Genomic DNA, 19,341 nt, shown 5'->3' on the forward strand with positions numbered 1-19,341 from the left:
TGTTTACTAGAAAAATGGCTCACTGATATAATGTAAGCAAGCTTCATATTTCGATCTAGAAAGATGCAGTCCAATCTTATGCATGTTTCTTTAGAAGTTTCACTAACCAAATGGAGTAAGAAGGATTCTTTTAAGATGGAAAAAAGAATATATACTTACTTTATACGTGATATTTGAGAATGCCCTGCAGTTCTCATGACAATACTGACATCAGTAAATGGTTTGGGTTCTATGAAAATTCCAAACAAAATACAGGTGAGCACAGGATTAGCACATATTGAAGCAAGACAGAATTTCTTTTCACATGTAAAGTACAATCTGAGCACATTTGCTAAGGTGATAATGGGAAGAGCTGGACAAAATAATGTCCCAAGGTATTATATATATATGAAGCATATATGGGAGGAAATGAATTCAATTATTTAAATGATGAGTACATATCTATGGTATTAACAATATTATATCTAACAGATGCACACCAATTTGACAGTTTAAATAAGTTATGCCTAAATTACTTCCAGATACCGATTACATTAAGTGCATGGTTCTCAAAATGGGATTTAAGTTTCCACAGCGCACTTGCTTTAGGGCATTTTTTCAATATTCTAAATTATTACAGATGCAGAAAAACAAAAACCCTAACAAACCTGAATCCAAGGAGATGGACTTTGGAGGTTTAATAGGATAGAACACAAAGGGAAATATGGCTCCAGGGATCTGGTTTTGTACCTGATAAAGGCAATGACAGGATAATATGTTGCATATTAGATTTCTCTTTGCAAATGTTTTAGTTCCAACATTTGAATGAATATCCTATTTTGCACTACTGTGCTTCACACATTCTAACCTAACAGGTGTGGAGGAGGAAACAAATACAAATCTTTGACCTGTTGAAGCCAATAGGCCAGTTCACACCATCATTGTCAGAGGTCAGTATAGCTCATTTAAGGGCTGTGAGGTATCCCAGTGGCTTATTTGATTATTTAAACCATAACACACAAGGTGAGGAAGTCTTATGTGACGGTTAAAGAATGCTAACATAACCCTTGGGCTGATTTAGGGTTATGCAACAGTAGTTTAACCATTAGATAAGCCATCCTGACAGATATGCATCGCCCAGTAAGCCATGTGCTTACTCACCGTGGCTTGAATATTCAAAATGACAGCCAGCAAACACTGCAACCTAATATAACTAAAATAAGCCATGAATGGCTGCAGTGATCCTGTGAACCCAGTCAATAGATAATTTTCTAGTGGTAAAAAATTTAAGTTCTTGACTTTTACTCTATGCTAATTCTAATATTCATAACACAAACAACTCTTGGAACTTAACACATTTTACACAAACTACCATTTTCAAGAATATTTTCGGTCATTTGACCATTCTATATTAAAGAATGTTTTTATCTTTTAAATACCTCCAGAATGCTGATCTTTGGAATTATTATTGTTGCAGAGAAAAGCCTGAAATCCTAGCTGCATGGATTATACAATCGTAAAAATGTAATCCCAAAGACTTTTTGACTATTAATTGTAATTAACCCTGAGACATACCTGTATTCTATAAATTTGGACTCTGAAGGATGATTGATGTTCGGATGTACTGTACTGTACTTTTAAAGCTGGCAAAAAGCTTCTTCTTACTGGGATTTCATTTGGTTGCATTATTTTCATGTTATTACCAGTGGGAGTCAGGCAGACCTGTATTTTAAAATATCTAAATCTTAACCTTATGGCACATAAATCTTCCAACTAAATTTTTAGGGCACAATCAAGCCAGATTTATTTAAGTACATCAAGCATTTCTAAGTTCTACTGATTTCTGAGGAACATCAACAATAGAGCATTAAGAGCATTACAGCAATCCAGGAATATTTATTCAGAAATAATTCCCACTGAATTCAATGTGATTCACTCTTCACTACCAGTAATATACTCATGAGAAGGATATCCAGTTGAAGGACATGCTACACAGTTGCTTAATTTTGAGTAGCAAACTACCTTGAAAATGCTTTATTGTTCCAGGGGTTATTCAACCTATGATGGGCTGTTGTGAAACCAAACCGAAAAGACCAGTATCATTGTGGCCTGCAGGAAGTGGCTGCAGGAATGGCTGCCTCATGCAATTGCTAGTGATAACCTCTCCACTAGAACCTAAGCAGCAGTCTGAAATAGGTGTCACTGCTTTGCCACCATTTCCCCCTTTACTTTCTGCCATGAAATTTGTGTATATTTCTCTTCCATTTATTTCCCAACAATGAATTTTGCATGCATTTTCCAAATTTAAAAATGTACAGTTTGGACAGTTTGTTTTTTTAAAAACCAAATCTTTAGACAAGTAAGAATGGGACAAAACATATGACGCACCAGCACCAGCAGGACTAATGCCAACCCCATTGAACTAACTATTCCAGTTTTTTGTTAGAACTGTTAGGAAAACACAGCAAGTAACTGCTCCAAAGGAGGGACACAAAACTGTGTGTGTGTGGTGGTGAGGTTAATATCTCTGCTTTCTAAAGTAGCTGGAAACCTGGAAAAGTGTTGAAAATGTGAAGGGCACTGAGAAGTGCTACTTCCACAGCTGAAATCCAGGGGATTATGTGGTTAATGGTGAGATCTTGTCACCAACCTAATTTTGGTAGACATGCTTTTCTCCCTTTTAACTGACAGCTATGTCAATTGTGTGCAAATTAACTTATATGAAGTATCACACTGCTAGGTCCATGTTGCCCCCTTTTGACAGCTGAATCTTGCAAGGATTCTACTTTCTTACTTAGTTCCTAATGGGTCATATAAGGAACTACCAAAGTAGCAGCTAGAGCAGAGAGAGTGAATTGTGTGTTTGCAAGCTGATTTACTTGGAGACAGAACAGATGGTGTCAAGCAATCACAGAGCTCAGCAAAGCTTATCCAAAACAGATGAACTATAAAAATTATTTAAATACATCAAAAGCTGGAAACTAGCTAAGAAGGTCATTGGACAGTTGTACAAGTATGCTAAAGGAATACTAATGGAGGGCAAGGAGACTGCAGGGAAGCTGGATGAATTATTTGCTTCTGCTTGCACTGCAGAACATACAAGAAAGATAGCCATACTTGAATGGATATTTTCAAAAAGCTAGTCTGAGAAACTGAAGTGAATAGTGGTGACCAGAGATGAAGTTTTATACCTTTCTGAAAAAGTGAAAACTGAGAAATTAGGATATCCATCAATAAGCATTTAAAGCACTCAAATGAGAAATGGCTTCTCTTCCAGCAAATCTATGTAACTTGTCCCTGATGTCAACCTGATAGCAGGAGTCCTTTCATACTACTTGGCTAGGTCCAGTAGCCAAACATGGCAAAAGTTATCTCAGCCTCTTTGGGACAGGCTGCAGACAAAACAAAACCTAAGCACTGGGTTGGAAGAGTTTCATGCACAAGTCCTTGAAATATAAGCTTATACCCTTTATCTTTCTTCTCAAGCTCTGAATTGGCAGAAGATGAAGAACTCTTAGATTAGGATTTCTGCAGCTGGAAGCAGGTGGCAAAACCACTGCTCAGAGTCAGGAGAACTGCAACTTTTCAAAACTGATACTAATGCTGAAGCTAGCCTGTGGTCTTACAGACAGACAGACCAGAGGGAACTGCCGTCATGCCAGTTACCCTTCATTCTGAAGAGACGGACTCTGCTGTCAATAATCCTAACTGAACTAAAACTGAACAAAGTTATTAGGTGTGTTAGGGTTTGTTAGCCTTCAGCTGCAGTGTCTAGAGGGCCTACCACTTCATCCTTGCTTACAGCAGAGACAATGGTTTCTATGCACCTGTCTATGGTCTGACAAAGAAAATGTGGTAGCAGCTATGGTATTACTTTCATACCTCAAGCAGAGTATTTCTGAAAAAATGTCCACTGCACTATAAATGTCTCCCTGAGAGCAGTATAAATGCCCAGCTGCATACATGAACTAAAAATTTAAATCCCCAATGCAAATATACGTAAATGAACACTTAAAAACTGAAAAGAAATAAATACAGCAAGGATGCTGAACATCAGACTCACCCTCTGGGGTCTCCTAGACAGTGCTATCCCTTTGATCATTGGATGTTTTCTTGGCTTTTCCTCTATTCTAAAAACCTAAAATTCTTTCCCCAAACTAAGTTACTGACAATAAGAGCTTTAAATAAAAATATGATGGGATTATTGATAATTTTGGTCCATCCCCTTTTGTTTTTGTCCTTGCCTACCACTGGTATATGGCCCCAGAAGACCTCTGAAAATGAATGTGGCTTTGGGATGAAAGAGAACTGGCATGCCTATTTTAGAGGAAAATGCCTATTTTACTATTCTCTTGATAGTATGTCTATGGCAGTCAAGAAGAAACTGAGAAGAAAAGTGGGAGCAATACTCTTTTGACCATTTGTGCAGTGAAGGTTGGGCACAGTTCCCTTTAAAACATTAATATTGCTGTAGAAAGTTCTAAATGTTGTTCTGTGCAGGCTGTATATGTGGCAAACGTGAGTTAGGTTCATGGTACCTTTTCCATTTCAGACAGCATAAGAAAAATGAAGATTGTAAGTCTAGGCATAGTTACAACAGGTGAGACTTAATTCCACATAAATATTCATAGGATAAGGCTGTGAGTCTGCCAGTGACATGCAGGACACATGGCTGATGAAGGGAAAGGGAAAGATGGGCAAATACTACCTTCTTGTAGAAACATAAGGACTATTGCGTTAAAAGTTAAGTTACAGTTAATTTTTAACAGATTTTAAAAACCAAGCGAAACTTGATTACCGGAACATTATCTTCCAGCTCCACTATTTTATTTTCAGTGGGTGACTGATCGCAGTATTCATTAAATTCTTTTTCCAGCTTCTCAGTTTGCTTCACACTCAGTGGCCTCCATCTTGACTTTTTCTTCGGCTTTGTTTCCCAAATCACATCAGAACTTATCAACAAAATGAAGAATTAAAAGCAGAAACTATTTATGAAATATTTTCTAGTTCTCTATATGAACAAAACTAGAAAGCAAGAACTCAACAATTAAGCTTTATTAGATTACTAAGGTTATTTACCATTGCAAATTTAACTTTTTAAAATAACTCCGTTCCAAAATTGGAAAGTCCGAAAATTATTCTGCAATGATTAACCTACTAAACACAGTGAACTAACTAACTTGTCCACACTTTTAAATCCCATTCTTTTCAGTGGAAGAGTTAAGCATGTACCTAATTCTCTTCCATCAAAATGAATGGGAATTAAGCTGTAATGCTATAGACGTTTACTTGGCAGTAAGTCCCAATGAACTCAGTGGGACTTATTTTGGATTAGACAGTCATGAGACTATACTGTTAAAAATGCTCAATTTTTACTAAATAGTGCCCAATATGTGAGAGATTTATTTCCTAAAAATAAAATCTAGGTGAATTAGAACTGTCTATTAAACTGCTTGTTTAATCAATGTTTAATCATCTAGAAACAAATCCATTTGGATGGAATTCAATCAGACACTTATGTCTCTGCTGAAACTCTGACAGACTTCCAATCTCTGTCCACAAGCAGCTCCCATCACTTTAAGAACAAAGATGTAGTAACAACAGTTCTTTAAGAACACTTTCACTTTTACAGCAACTGGAACTGAATCCAAATCCAATTGAATGGACCAGGTTAGCTGGGCTCACATAAAGGAGCTCTGACAACCTGTCCCAACTGACAAAGTAGTGTTTTCAATGCTAAAGGATTATGCTAAAGCATTTATTTTGCAAGTGGTAAATCTTGCTCACACAATATAATCAGTGGAATCCACCACTTGTGCAACAGAATCTCCAAGAAATAAGAGAATTGGTATATTAGTAAATGCCCCACTGGAGTCTACCTTTACTGCTTGAAATGGTAAGGAGCCAAATTAAAAATTCTATTCATTTTTTACCTTGTGATCCCAATGTAAGCCACTTCCTGCTTTAAATAATTATTTACTAAAGAAATTCCAACATCTTGTACTGATACAATGATTTCTTGTTCTGCTAATTCAGCTTTTTCACTTTCATATGTCACTTTGAAGACCTTTTCATCTTCAGTGAACAGAATTATTCGCTGCAAGCCTTCAAAAAATGAAACCAAATAAATGGTCTTCTTTCCCAACTCGACAGGTGTCATCAAATCCTAGCAAAAAAAGCAAACATTTATTTTTCAGGCTAACAGTCTCAAATCCTACACATACCTTCACCTCAATTTTAGCAAAGCTTACTCTAAAAAAACCTCTATTGTTTATAATGCAGCCAACTTTGAAGTTAATATATTTAAGATTGTAAATGTAGATGTAACAGCCTACTTACAATCCTGTTCATGTCTACTCAAACAGAAGACTCATACTTCCAGAAAAATGAGCATAGGAATGCAGCCCAAGGTAATTAAGGGTACAATCTTATGCATATTTAGGCTACTTCTATGCATATTTAGACAACTTTAAATTTCTATGACTTCCAGCTTACCTCAACCACCTAAGCCTGTCTCAGCATGATAAGGGCAGCAACTTCAGAGTGCAAGCCTACATAGACTACAGGATGTGGCTGATTTCTTTTCTGAGGGTGGGGATCAACTTCTGCCTCTAGAGGGGAAGAACTAACCAGGGATCCATACTCCTAGGTAATGTAGAAATTTCCACAGGAATTGCATGAAGATAAAGTATCATATCAGCTCTATGACTGTGGTTGGGAAGGGATTAATTGCCATCAAATAATTGCCATCTCACCTTCCAATTTATACCCCCAACACAAGGGAACATTTAGATCTGCCAAGGAGCTCATCTAAACATTGTTTTTCTTTCACCAAAAAAAGCCATGTAGGGGACAAAAAACAAAAAGGCTTCCTATTGTCTTCTGTTTTGCTAGTAAGAGCCCAGCAGGGCATCGGATAGATTGGAAAATCTGATGTTTGCTTTGCCAAGGTATTATTCCCAAATTTACTCCCTAAATTTTCTTAAGTAATTTGGTTTGGATCTCAGGATTATGTAGTAAGATCAAATAGAACAATCATTCCTTCAAATACTGAGTAAGGCCTATCGGAATCACACCTTAGTATCAGGCTGTTGTTATGTGCAGTCAAGTCATCTCTGACATATGACAACCCCATGAATGAAAGCCTTTCAAAATGTCCTCTGCATAGCAAGCTCTGCTCAGCTCTTCTTTTCAACATTGCGGCTTCCTTTATTAATCCATCTTATATTTGGTCTTCTTTTTCTTCTTCTACTTTCAACTTTCCCTAGCACAATTTTCTTTTTGTGATATGTCCAAACTATGACACCCTTAGTTTTGTTACTTTTGGTCCTAAGCTTTAGGCTATTGGGCTTTTTAAAAGAAGCTTGCTCCTTGGGAGGAAAGCTATGGCAAATCTAGACAGCATACTAAAAAGCAGAGACATCACCCTGCCGACAAAAGTGCGTATAGTCAAGGCTATGGTTTTCGCAGTTGCAATGTATGGCTGTGAAAGCTGGACCATAAGGAAGGCTGAGCGCCAAAGGATTGAGGCCTTTGAATTGTGGTGCTGGAGAGGACTCCTGTGAGTCCCTTGAGACTGCAGTCCCTTGAGACTGCAAGGCAATCCAACCAGTCAGTCTTACAGGAGATCAACCCTGACTGCTCTTTAGAAGGCCAGATACTGAAGATGAAACTCAAATACTTTGGCCACCTAATGAGAAGGAAGGACTCCCTGGAGAAGAACCTAATGCTGGGAACAATTGATGGCAAAAGAAGAAGGGGACGGCAGAGAATGAGGTAGTAAGATGGAATCACTGAAGTAGTTGGTGTGAGCTTAAGTGGACTCTGGGGGATGGTGGAGGAGAAGAAGGCCTGGAGGAATATTGCCCATGGGGTCAAAATGGGTCGGATGCGACTACGCAACTAGCAACAACAAATTGGGCTTCTAAAAAGTTCAAAGGAATAATTTTTGGTGGCAGCAGTTAAAAGTTTTGTTATGAAGACCTTGTAGTCTCAACATGGCAAAAAGCGAAGCATGACAGTTAAACTCTACATGATTTTCCATATTTGGTGACATGATGGCATAACCCACATATTGTTCCTCCACACTTAAACAGAATGCATTACATTAAATATCTATTTAAATGCATAATATACAATACTTTGTTCTTAGGTCTCCTCGAGTTAGAATATATACTTTTAAGCATTCAGTGATGTATAAATCTCTACAACCAATACAATGTAGATTTTTACACTGCTTCATCTCCCTTCCATTTTATCTGCTGTTGCATACCATGGCTGACACACCAGTGCTTGCTCTGAACTGGAGCAAAACACAGGTCCTCTGATCCAGATGTTAGTTTAACCATTCATCTAACAAAGAAGTTCTGACCTCAATTAGCTATCCAACCCAAATAATCAATTAGCTAGCAGTTCTAGATTGCCTTATAGGTTAGGGTTAACCCTATATGTCATATGTATATGTCACTGAGAACCAGCTTACAAGAAAACGTATTTTGTTCTCTTTATTCTGAATTTACCCAGTTTCTCTTATTTTTTGATTTCCATTGTTTTTGCCTCCTGTTCCTGGATATTTGTTGCTGATTCTACAAAGATACTGATCTCAATTAATTTTCTAATAAGCTTTAAAGCATTAGTAGTGAAACAGATTATTTGGGTGCGAGATATCATATAGTATCAATTCAAGCTTCATCAAGCAGTATCATACATACATCCTTCTGAGTTACTTCTCCACTGCTTTTTCCACAAGTCCATTTCAATTTTCTAGAACCTACTGGATCGACCCATGTGTAAAGTACTGCTTTATTTGGTGCTAAAGCATCTTCCATTTCACAGAGAGAACTGCAAACAAAAATAGGAAAACATAGTAAATATTAAATTAACTACATTGAGGTTGACATGAAAACACTGTTTGGTAGCCTTTTGTCCATTAGAACACTTTCCCCTCCATAAATTACATTTTTCAAATAATTTGTATTACTGAATGTCAAAAAAGTAAACTGAAAATTTTCCATATCTGTAAGACTGAACTTTTCCTAGACTTACCGTATTTTTCCGTGTATAAGACGCTACTTTTTCTTAAAAACATTTACCTAAAAATAGAGGTGCATCTTGTACACGGGGGGGGGGGGCGGCAAGAGAAGAACCACGGACTTGCTCAGGGATAGAGGAGACTGGCACGATCGTGCACGCAGGAGGGTGGTGAGGAGGGTGTGCGCATGGCAGCAGCTTGCTCACTGGAGATCAGTAGGAAAAGTGGGGGGTATCCTATACATGGGGTGTCTTATAGATGGAAATATATGGTATATATTGTTGTGCTTTATTTTTAACTCTGGAGCACATAAAGAACTTGAGCTATGGAAAATTATTGAATTGGATTAGGCTTCATCTCATTTGAAAAATATTGTTAAGTACTTCCCTAAGATATTCAGGTTTTTTCCTATTCAGCTGGGAATCTTCAGTAAGGGACTAGAGAAGAATGTATCTATTTACATATAATCTATACCTACCTTTGTCCATATTCAATTGTTTCAGCTTTAGTATGGTTAATTATCAGGAAGGGAGCTGCTCCATCATGGTAATTAGAGAACGTAACTGATGTAGAATGCTCAGCAAGTGTAACATCCACTATAATGCCTCCAAGCTAGCAGATATGAAAACAGTGCATTAAATTTGACTTTACTGATTAGACTAACGTCTTCTCACTAATAAATTAATTTTAAAAGTTTAATTAGTTTGGTGGAATTTATTTATTTGTACTATTCCTATACAATTCAATATTTAAGAAAATCCCTAAGCAATTCCCCCACAAATATTAACATTATAATTAAAATCACTTTTAAAAACAATAGAACTATGATGATGATGACAATGATTTGCCCTGCTCCTCCTGGCTTATTCAAGCTAGCTGTTAACACTTGTTTATCCAGGGTTTCCCTTCTGGTAATTGAATTAACCATGTTATTCCATTTTACTGGTTCAGAGGAGAAGAACAGAAATATGACATACATATTCAAATTTTACCTAACTAGCAAATCATACTACTCACCCTATTGTCTAAGTGTAGCAGCAGACTATTTTCTTGCTTGTCAAGCTGTATAATTTTGGGTGGAATATCGGAATTTTCTACTCTAACCTGTAATTTGCTTTCATTATTTTGAGGCCAAAAGGGAATACACTGGAATAAAAAAGAGAAATAAATAAAAAGAAATACATAATAGAAAATGAATTAGAGCCTTCATAAAGCAACCCATTTTCTTTAACTCAATATAAGTCATAAAGAAAATTTTGCACCAATTAATGAACATCATTTGAACATGGGAAAGATGAATTAAATATTGTCAGCTTTAGAAATTTGCATGAAATTTATTACTCTGAATATGAATAAAATTAGTAAGAGTAAGGAAGCATACTGTTCTCACACAGCAATAATTACTAATACTTAGTGTACTATTACAATACTTCAATATAGCATTGTAATAGTACACTAACACTTTTTTATCACTTAGCCTGAATGCTGTGGCCCTTTTTATATTGCTTTTATGGGTGTTTTAATTAGTTGTGTTTTAATTGGTTTTAATGTGTTTTGCTTCGTTAATATGTTTTATGTATTTTAATCTGTCTAAGAAGGCCTCAGCTATTATAGACAGCCTGTAAGTGCGTGCATGCATGTATAAATAAATAAAGGGTGGCATAAATTAGAAGATAACTGTAAGAAAATTAAACTAACAAACATGATGTACTCAAGGTTTCAGAGGCAAACAGGTAATCCATTCACTTATTTTCCGAATTCAAAGGCTACATTTCATACTATTCACAGTGCTCTATAACAATAGCGAAGTAGCCAATTTATTTTATCAATTCCATAAAGAGAGGCACAATCAGTACTGCAATATTTTTTCTCTTGTCTTCCATTCATTCTGGTTGGTTCTTTCATCTTTATTCAGCATTCCGCTGTCAGAATTATTGCCAGCATTCGTAGATGTGAGTTTCAAAAACAGCTGGTTATTGGGCCATGGTAGCTTCATAGTTTAAGACCTGGAAACCTAGGGACAATGCCATGTAGATATTCGTCTTGCCAAGTAATCCAGCCAGTGCACCTTGTGGTCAACTAGCATCACGTGCTCCCATTGTGATGTCCCCTGTGCCAACTCAACTTTGGCTGCTGGAACAGGAATGGAACATCCTTTCCCAGCATCTGGTACATTGACTCCACATTCCTTAATGTATTGAGAGAGGCAGGAGACTTCCAGAACTGCTTGACTGTGTGTAGCAGGGCTGATAAGAAAGGGATGGCCACTGATGTGTTGAGATCTCATAACCCAGGGTGTTGTCAGCAACCAGGTCCTGTTGGTGTTTGGTCTGTGGCCATCCTGAGCACCTTCTCCAAGAAATGCCCCTTCTCTTCTGATGGAGATATTGGGTCTTGGGAATACACAGCCACATCCAGAGATGGTTCCTACAGGGATAGCAGGATGAGTCAGAGGCATAGTCTTCCAAGCTGCAGAATGGAGATGGGTTTTGTGATTGCTGCAGCCTCAATGTTGATGGTGCTGGGGAGTGATGTCAACTCAGTACCAAGGCCCAGTGTCAATCCAGGTCCAAAGGCTGGTGTCAGCCTGATAGCAAGGCCTAATGGCAATCTGCTGTCCAAGTCCAGGTGTTGGCCTGGTACCTGGGCCTGAGGTTGGCTTGGAGGAGGAGCCTAGTGTTGAGTGGTTGCCAGGGAAGGAGGGTGCTGGCTGGACTTCGAGGAGAGGTGGCTGGCAGATGACCTGCCTCCACATCAGTCTCACATCAAGGGTTGATGTCAGCTTGTGCAGTCTTGGCATAGGTGGAACTCAGTCATGGCACCTGTCATCTTGGTGCCTTGGCCCAGTATCGATCCAGTACCATGGTTCACAGTCATCATCACTGGAGGAGCTGGACCATCTCCAGGGCAGCGGGATGCTGGGGATTAATTGGAGGCCTGGACCCAGCTGGTAAGGGGAAAGCAGGGTCGGGCCTCGTTGTCTCCTTGCCTCTGAGCTCAGTGTCAAGGCTGGGATGCTCTGGCACTAAACCACTCTCCAACAATGACATCGTCAACTTTGTGGGAGTGCCTGGGAAGTGTTGTAGAGGCAAGTTGAGCAGCACCTGTGTCAGCTCCAGGAAGTACAATTTTCTGGAAGCAGAGATCTGAAGTGATTGATGGAGTGGGGTTGCGGCGGGCTAAGCTCCTGGTTCCCCCTACTGGCATGGCAGCAGGAGCTTCTCTCAGCTCTGGGAATTGGGAGTGGTTGGCTGTTGATGGAGACCAAATAGCCACAATCACTGTTCAGCTGGGGCCCATGTGGCACCTTTTGTTTGAGCATGGTGGAAGTGGCCATCTTTTCAGAGCATTTCCTGGCCATATGGTTGCCTGGAGAACAGACCTATTGCAGTTGTGGTTTGATCATGGAGTCTCTCACTACAGAAGGGGAAGGAGAGTCCCATCCTTTCCTGGAAGAGTAAGCAACTTGCAGGGCCTTCTTCCAAAGTTCAGTCTTGAGCTGATCGGTGTTTCCCCAGTTTGTTTATGAAGGCCTAGCAATGAGCACAAGCCTCCATGACATGTCCAAACAAAGGAGGTAGAGGGAATGGCTGTCAGATGGCAGCAGCCTGCTATCACAGGAGGTACAGCTCCTAAAAGTCACAAATGATGTCATCATGGGGGATGGGAAAGATAGAGTAGGATATCTAGAGGGGCAGAGCCTTGAAACACCTCTGAGGAGTGGTGCATAGGAAAGTGGGTGGAAAAAATATTTTGGAGAGTTTTTTTTTAAAGTAAAGAGTGATGAAATCAGTTCATTGATGACGGGGGAAAGGAGATGTTTTTCTGGGCAAGAGTAAGGGAAAGAATGAGAGAGAAGAATGGAGTACTTAACTGGAAGAGTATGAAGCAATTGCTAATCTAGGTGTGATGGTGGTTGAAAAGGGACTGAAGTTATTGTCCCTCTCCACACTTACTGGGAAGAATGGTAGTACTGGTTCGAAGTTTATTGTACTACACAAGGCCATGGCAATTTAAAAAATGAATGAGCTCTGACAAGAAAATGAAGCATTTCAACAATATAAAATACAAATAAATTAAAATATATTATGAACAGAAATTCAATTTCTTTAACTCCGAATTTAAAATGTAGTATATGGCAATTTGTCTAATTCCTTTTTCCTGATCTTTTTTTCTGACAAAGCAAACAAAGCAGCTTTATGTGTTATACAACTATTAATATAACTTATAAGAAAAATAACTGCTTCTGCCAAGACATTCCTGTATCCACATGACAGCAAGGATTTCAAGAATCTCTCTCAGGAGTTTATCGATAGAGGACAGATGAATGAGTAATGAATGTTTTCAACTTGATATAAACCATAAATACATAATCTGCATTAAAAGGGCACCTTGTTATATTGCCCATTCAGAACTGCAGTTGTCTTAACAGGAAATCACAACTCAATAAAGGCATTTCTTAAAGAGGATGATCTCAACCTGGATAGATAACTAGCTCTATGATGTTCTGTTTTCGAAAGAGAAAACCACTGAGAGAATTTAGTTTTTAATCAATTGTAGGTCTTTTCTAGAGTGTATCCCAAACACCAATCCCTGAATTGTTTCTTATCCAGTGCAAGGATAGTATCCAAATCAGAAATATAATAACTACATGCCAAATTATGAAGCACTGACTTCCAGATATGGTTTTCAATCTTTCCAAACAGCACAAAGCTGGAAAACGTTCATTAGGCAGAAGAGCAATTCATTTATGACTTTGCAATTGAGCACAGTATATTTTTGTTCTGACTGATGGACATGCTGATTCCGTAAGCAAGAAGGTTGCAGGGGTTGAGGATGGATGCTAATAGTTTGTGAAAGAAGTTGTTCAGCACTATTTCCAAAACATTTATGGTAGTGCTGTTGGTTTCCTAAATTTCAGCCACATAAAGTATTTGTGCAATCACTTTCAAGGCACGTTCAATCAGCTGCCCACTTTTGTTATAAAGCAAATTCATTAACGTCACAATGGTTTTCTGTGCCTTCATTTTTACTGCCATCCTGTGTTCTGCCCATGAGAATGATTAATTAAAAAGGATGCCCAAATATCTAAATGAGCAGGGAACAGGAAGTGGAGGGGCTCCCACCCAAACGAACACTCAGCTATAGAAGTTTCCTGACAATGGGCTCCACACAGGCATAAAGCCCATTATGCGTGATGCACAGAGACCACAAAGAACTACAGGATTCCACATTGTACTTATGGCCTAACAAAACAAACCTGGATTGCAATGGAGAATACTGCCAGCAGCAAGCCCATACGTGTGATTGCACAGACACCACGAAGAAGAAACATAGTTATTAACAGAAGAAAATTATGAAGGACCCCTTTATATACAACTGGTATTTGTCAAGTAAGTTGCAAGTGCATAAATGCAGAGAATTTTTAAAAGGCTTACCTGTTGGAAAATTACTGGTATCCACTTTTCATTGCCTTCTTCAGCTACTTCTAAAGTATGTGTACTTCTGTTTGTGATCATAAAATAAGGTGTGAATGTCACTATTCTAGTAATGTTAAAACTGCTGTTATGTATCGTGACACCAACCTGGGAAAGACAAACATTGTTCAGTGTGCATGAGTCTTACTACTTTAAATGGTATGAGTCTTACTACTTTTAAATGGTGCCCACAGACTGATAGATTTTTGTTTGTTTTGTAGATACTGCTGACATTTTTACAAGAAACATTAGAACAGGCAGAAAACTTGTAGCATGCCATGTAGTTTTGGCCTACAACTCCAATGAGCCCTAGTCACCATAATCAGTGCCAAGGGATGATGGGATCTGTAGGCCAAACTGCTGGAGGACAGTGTCTCAAGGTGCAATTCACACTACTTTCCCATGGAACATTGCATATTTTGTGGGAAATATCCATGTGTTCAGCTCCTCACTCAGAGAGAATATATATATGAATATATGAAGCTGCCTTATACCAAGTCAGGCCACTGATCCAGCTAGTTCAATTATTGGCAATGGCTCTCCAAGGTAGAAGCAAAGTGTCATTTATTACTACCTCTACCACCACCACTACTACATTTATATCTGTCTTGCAGTTTACAAGTTTCCTAATATTAAGCCTGGGACCCTCTCTGTCCAGAGTGGATCCTCAGCCATAACACTACAGTGCTTCTCAACAATACCATGGCTATTTACATTTTTTTCCTAACAGGAGCACTTTACAGATAAACAGCTGCCATGTAGCTGAAATGTCTAAACAGCAACTTTTCATCTCATTAAAACTTTTGAGTAGTCTAGGCAAAAAGACCTTTGTGACCCTTCTCTACAGTTAGCACCTTTCCAAAAAATGTTGATCTTGTGCCTATAGTTCTGGTTAAATTTGTTCCTAATGTATTGGTAAATTCATGAAACTTTCTCAGAATAATTCCCACCCCTTTTCAATAAGTAGGCTATACTTTCTCAGAATTTGGTGCGCTTTTTCCATTGTATTTAGCAAAATACAAGAAAATGTAAAGATACATTTCTAGGAGGAAGAAATATTTCCAGGAGTCACATGATAATGGCTTCTAGTTAATGAAATCCTATGTTACTGAGCTTTTAAGTTGTTGCAAACATGTTGTTTTGTTTTTTTACAGAGACTGATGCAGTGACACTGAAGAAGAAATCTGAAGGGAAATAAAGGGAGTGTGCATATCTTGACTGTAATTCTATGCAAGTTTACTAGGAGTAAAGTCTAAATAAATGAAATAGGTCAGTCTGTCTGTATGTCTTTCCTAGGGGTCATGCACATAATTACGCCTGCAAGAGCATTAAGTGTATTAAACAATCAACTCACTTGGTATTCCTTTTTGTGACCCTTACATTTAACGGAACCATGACTGCCAACTGTATCCAGAGAAAAATGATCAGAGAGTTCACTGTCTGTGACCATAAGCTGAACCTATTAAGGAGAACACTTATTATGATCTCTTCAATACAAGCAGAATTAAAGAAAGGAACAACAGAGTGGCTGTTACCTGGAAGATGACTAATAGATACTAACAATGGGACTTCCAGGGAATGAGTGAAATTGCTCTTGCTCTATTTTCCAGCCACCATTCATACATTCTTCCAAGACATTCAGTGTATTCCAAGCCCACCCCATGTTCCCGATAACAAATGCTCAGCATTCTGTGTTCATTTAGCATGGCTTTATTGAGCTGTATTGGAAGTGTTAAATACACTTTTTTTTTTCTTACGGCTTCAAAATTTTCTTCTACTGCTGCGAGTTTTGTGGATTTCCATGTTTACCTGATACCGCTTTCTCTTATTCCTCAGTAGCCCATTTTAGCTGTATTAATTATATTGTGCACAGTACATATGCTTTCCTTTCCTTAACAAATTGCAGGTTGGGAACATTTATGCTTTATGAATGCCACTGTTTATACCAGAAAAAATCCCCCTCCCCATCGGCTGTAAGCATAGCAATATATTAATACCAATTGTCAGTAGGAATAGAAATAATAGCATATTTTCTGTGTAATACATATCTGTGCAAATATATAACCAAAATTCACAAAGCAAAACTAAGTTTTAATTCAACATACTTTTATGAGATTGAAAAGAGTACCTTGTTATCATGGTAAAAATGCTTAGGTTGGAAAGAAAAGAGAAGTGGCATCTTGTAGTCAGGTGGATGTTTGCGGTGAATGCCATCAGCTTTGTATTGCAACATTCGACCAGTCTTATTCACCATCCAGTACGGACTGTGAATTGCTATAATCATTTGTCCTGTAGCATAGGTTACGTGCACAGCAATATCCAAATCTGTCTTATCTACATCACTAATATAGGAAAATGTGATGAAACTAATTTCTTGTTGATTTGTTTGAATGTGATACTCAGAGGTCCAATTTTTGTTGAGGTAATTAAGTAACTGTAATTCCAGCTTGCTCTGGTCCAGTACTGCATTATGAATCTGAACTGAACATCCATCATCTAAAGTACTGTATGTTCCATCATATCCCTTTGAAAGAAAAGTTCCAGCATGAATAAAATAGGTAATATATACATTAGTAATGATTTCATATTAAATACAAAGTGGGCAATTTGTTCCAGCTATTATCAAAAATCCACAGTCACAATGATATGGACAAAAGCAGACATCTTACGTTTATGTCATGTGGCCAGGTTTTTCCTTTGGATGCCATGACATATCATTTATGTGTCTCTTGCTGTTATTCTGCTACATGAATTATTTGTGGCACTGAGAAAATGCTATGAATGCTTACTTTGAGAGATCTTCATCTTAGAAAAGATATTTGCTCAGAGTGTGGTTTTACCTAGGTATATTCCTGGCAATGTTATCATACTGATGAAACATATTTCTAAAATAATTTACAGCTAGGAAAGATTCCAAATATCCATATGAGTTTAACAAGAGAACAAACAACTCACAACATTTACAGCTATCAGTTCCTGTAGACATCAGGCAGCAAAAGATCCTCAACAGATGAATCAACAGCTAATAATAACCAAATACACAACCATGTGGCTGAGATGTATTTGGTTAAAACAAACTGTTTGCAAGCTAGAAAACTGATATTTTTTTTCTATGTGCATTTACTAGGCATGGAAGGCAGCAACTGAATTCTGGACACAAATGATTACATTTTGGGACATTATCAGTTTGTTTCATATTTTCAGAAAGAATACTTCTATGTCTTGAGTGCAAGAAATAGAAAACAATTAATACAGATAGTTACCTCTAAGGAATAGCTGATCTGATAAGGAAGAAGATTGCGGAGAAGAACAGAAGGCCATAAATGAACGATATATGGTAAATCCCATTGATCATCTGTACACACTGAAGATATCAAAGTATCTTGCATTGGAACAATATTGATGATAAGAGAATGGGTAGCTGAATTTTTAAGTTGACATTTTTTCTGCAACAATTTGCCAAAGTTCTTCACCATTTCATCAAAGCTAACTCCTTCACTTGATGCATATTCTTCAGAAATGTCATCAGTTATTGGTCGGAAAAAAAGTAGTGATCTGTAAGCAAGCATACAAATGACTATTCCTACCTTACTCTCTTGTATAAACATTCACTACAATCTATTAAAACAATTAAATTAAATTAAATATAATAATAAAAAACACATACAGTACTAGGAGAGGTACTATCAAACATATACATGTAAACACATTAGTCTTTAATAATCCAATAAAGCAGTATATTATTATTAAAAACTTTAAGTTTTTAGGTTTTCAAGAGACATCTAAGATTAATTCATTTTTAATTGAATTATTTCAGATATTTATATTCCATTCTATTCAGTCAATGACTCTCAGCATGGTTTAAAACATATTAAAAATTTAAAACATAACACACATTGCCAGGCAAATTTAAACAATCACAAAATTGTATGATGACCTACAGTAAATGTATTATGACCACTTCTATTTGACAGATTGCTGTGTAAGGATTAGACAATTGTATTTTCTTTCTGTAACTTTGGCACAGAGAAGAGAAAGAAGTTCAAGGAACTATGTGTTTATGAAAACGAGGGAGCAAATGGACAGGGTTTAGTGGACAGCGTCTTCATGTATTTGTAGTGGACAAGGGAGGGGTACGAGTGCAGGAATGTATGTAGCATTGTGCCTATGGGTGTCAGTAGGCATGCTTTCACTACAATGGGGCAAGGACCCTTTTCTCATTCTCTTAGAAGTGTGTACGCTTATTGGAAGGCTTTGCTGCATCAGACTAAGGCCGCGCCGCTGATTCCATCACTACCTGACTGCCCTGCCACGCCCCTGCACACGTGGCAGGCGTGCCCGGATGGGGCGGGGCGTCGGGCGGCCGGCGGCTAGAAAGCGCCGCAGAGGGGAGCGCCGGCGGGAGGAACAACACCTGGCAGACAGCGCTGCGAGAGACCGCGCCGCGCTGAAGACCGCGCCGCGCCGCCGATTCCATCGCTACCTGACTGCCCTGCCACGCCCCTGCACACGTGGCAGGCGTGCCCGGACGGGGCGGGGCGTCTGGTGGCTAGAAAGCGCCGGCAGCGCCCGGGGCCGGCGGCCTCGGGCTGGTGGCCGAAGGGAGTCGGCCAAAGGGCAGTCGCCGCCGTTTGGGGGGGCCGTTTGGGGGGGCCGAGGGGGGCTGGGCTGGCCAGGGGACTTGCACTTTTGTTGTGTTAGGCCCTCCTGTTGAGCGGCGAATTTTAAATGTTTTTATAATTTTAAAGCGTTTTTATCTGTTTTTATGGAGTCGTCCCTGGCCATGTTGGCGCTTGAGTTACCTGGGGAGCGCACTGGCGCCGCCATTGGTGTGGTGATGGGCAATGGACGTAA

The 19,341-nt window shown here is 38.6% G+C and overlaps 1 protein-coding gene across 3 annotated transcripts in view; it reads right to left on the bottom strand.

The window, feature by feature from the left end:
* VPS13A (vacuolar protein sorting 13 homolog A) overlaps positions 1 to 19,341 on the bottom strand; it is a 179,910-nt gene that overhangs the window by 34,375 nt on the left and 126,194 nt on the right. For all 3 annotated transcript variants that reach the window (XM_044445950.1, XM_044445952.1, XM_044445951.1), the window contains exons 47-58: positions 17,751 to 18,042; positions 16,616 to 17,011; positions 15,842 to 15,946; positions 14,449 to 14,595; positions 10,028 to 10,156; positions 9,489 to 9,622; positions 8,691 to 8,820; positions 5,913 to 6,145; positions 4,778 to 4,931; positions 1,555 to 1,701; positions 648 to 729; positions 160 to 229 (exon numbers count right to left, since the gene is read on the bottom strand). In XM_044445950.1, coding sequence (XP_044301885.1) covers positions 160 to 229; positions 648 to 729; positions 1,555 to 1,701; positions 4,778 to 4,931; positions 5,913 to 6,145; positions 8,691 to 8,820; positions 9,489 to 9,622; positions 10,028 to 10,156; positions 14,449 to 14,595; positions 15,842 to 15,946; positions 16,616 to 17,011; positions 17,751 to 18,042 — 2,019 coding nt within the window. The remainder of the gene's footprint in view (positions 1 to 159; positions 230 to 647; positions 730 to 1,554; positions 1,702 to 4,777; positions 4,932 to 5,912; positions 6,146 to 8,690; positions 8,821 to 9,488; positions 9,623 to 10,027; positions 10,157 to 14,448; positions 14,596 to 15,841; positions 15,947 to 16,615; positions 17,012 to 17,750; positions 18,043 to 19,341) is intronic.

Source organism: Varanus komodoensis, unplaced genomic scaffold (genome assembly GCF_004798865.1).
Source record: "Varanus komodoensis strain SLA01 unplaced genomic scaffold, ASM479886v1 scaffold5, whole genome shotgun sequence".
NCBI classification, from domain to species: Eukaryota; Metazoa; Chordata; class Lepidosauria; order Squamata; family Varanidae; genus Varanus; species Varanus komodoensis.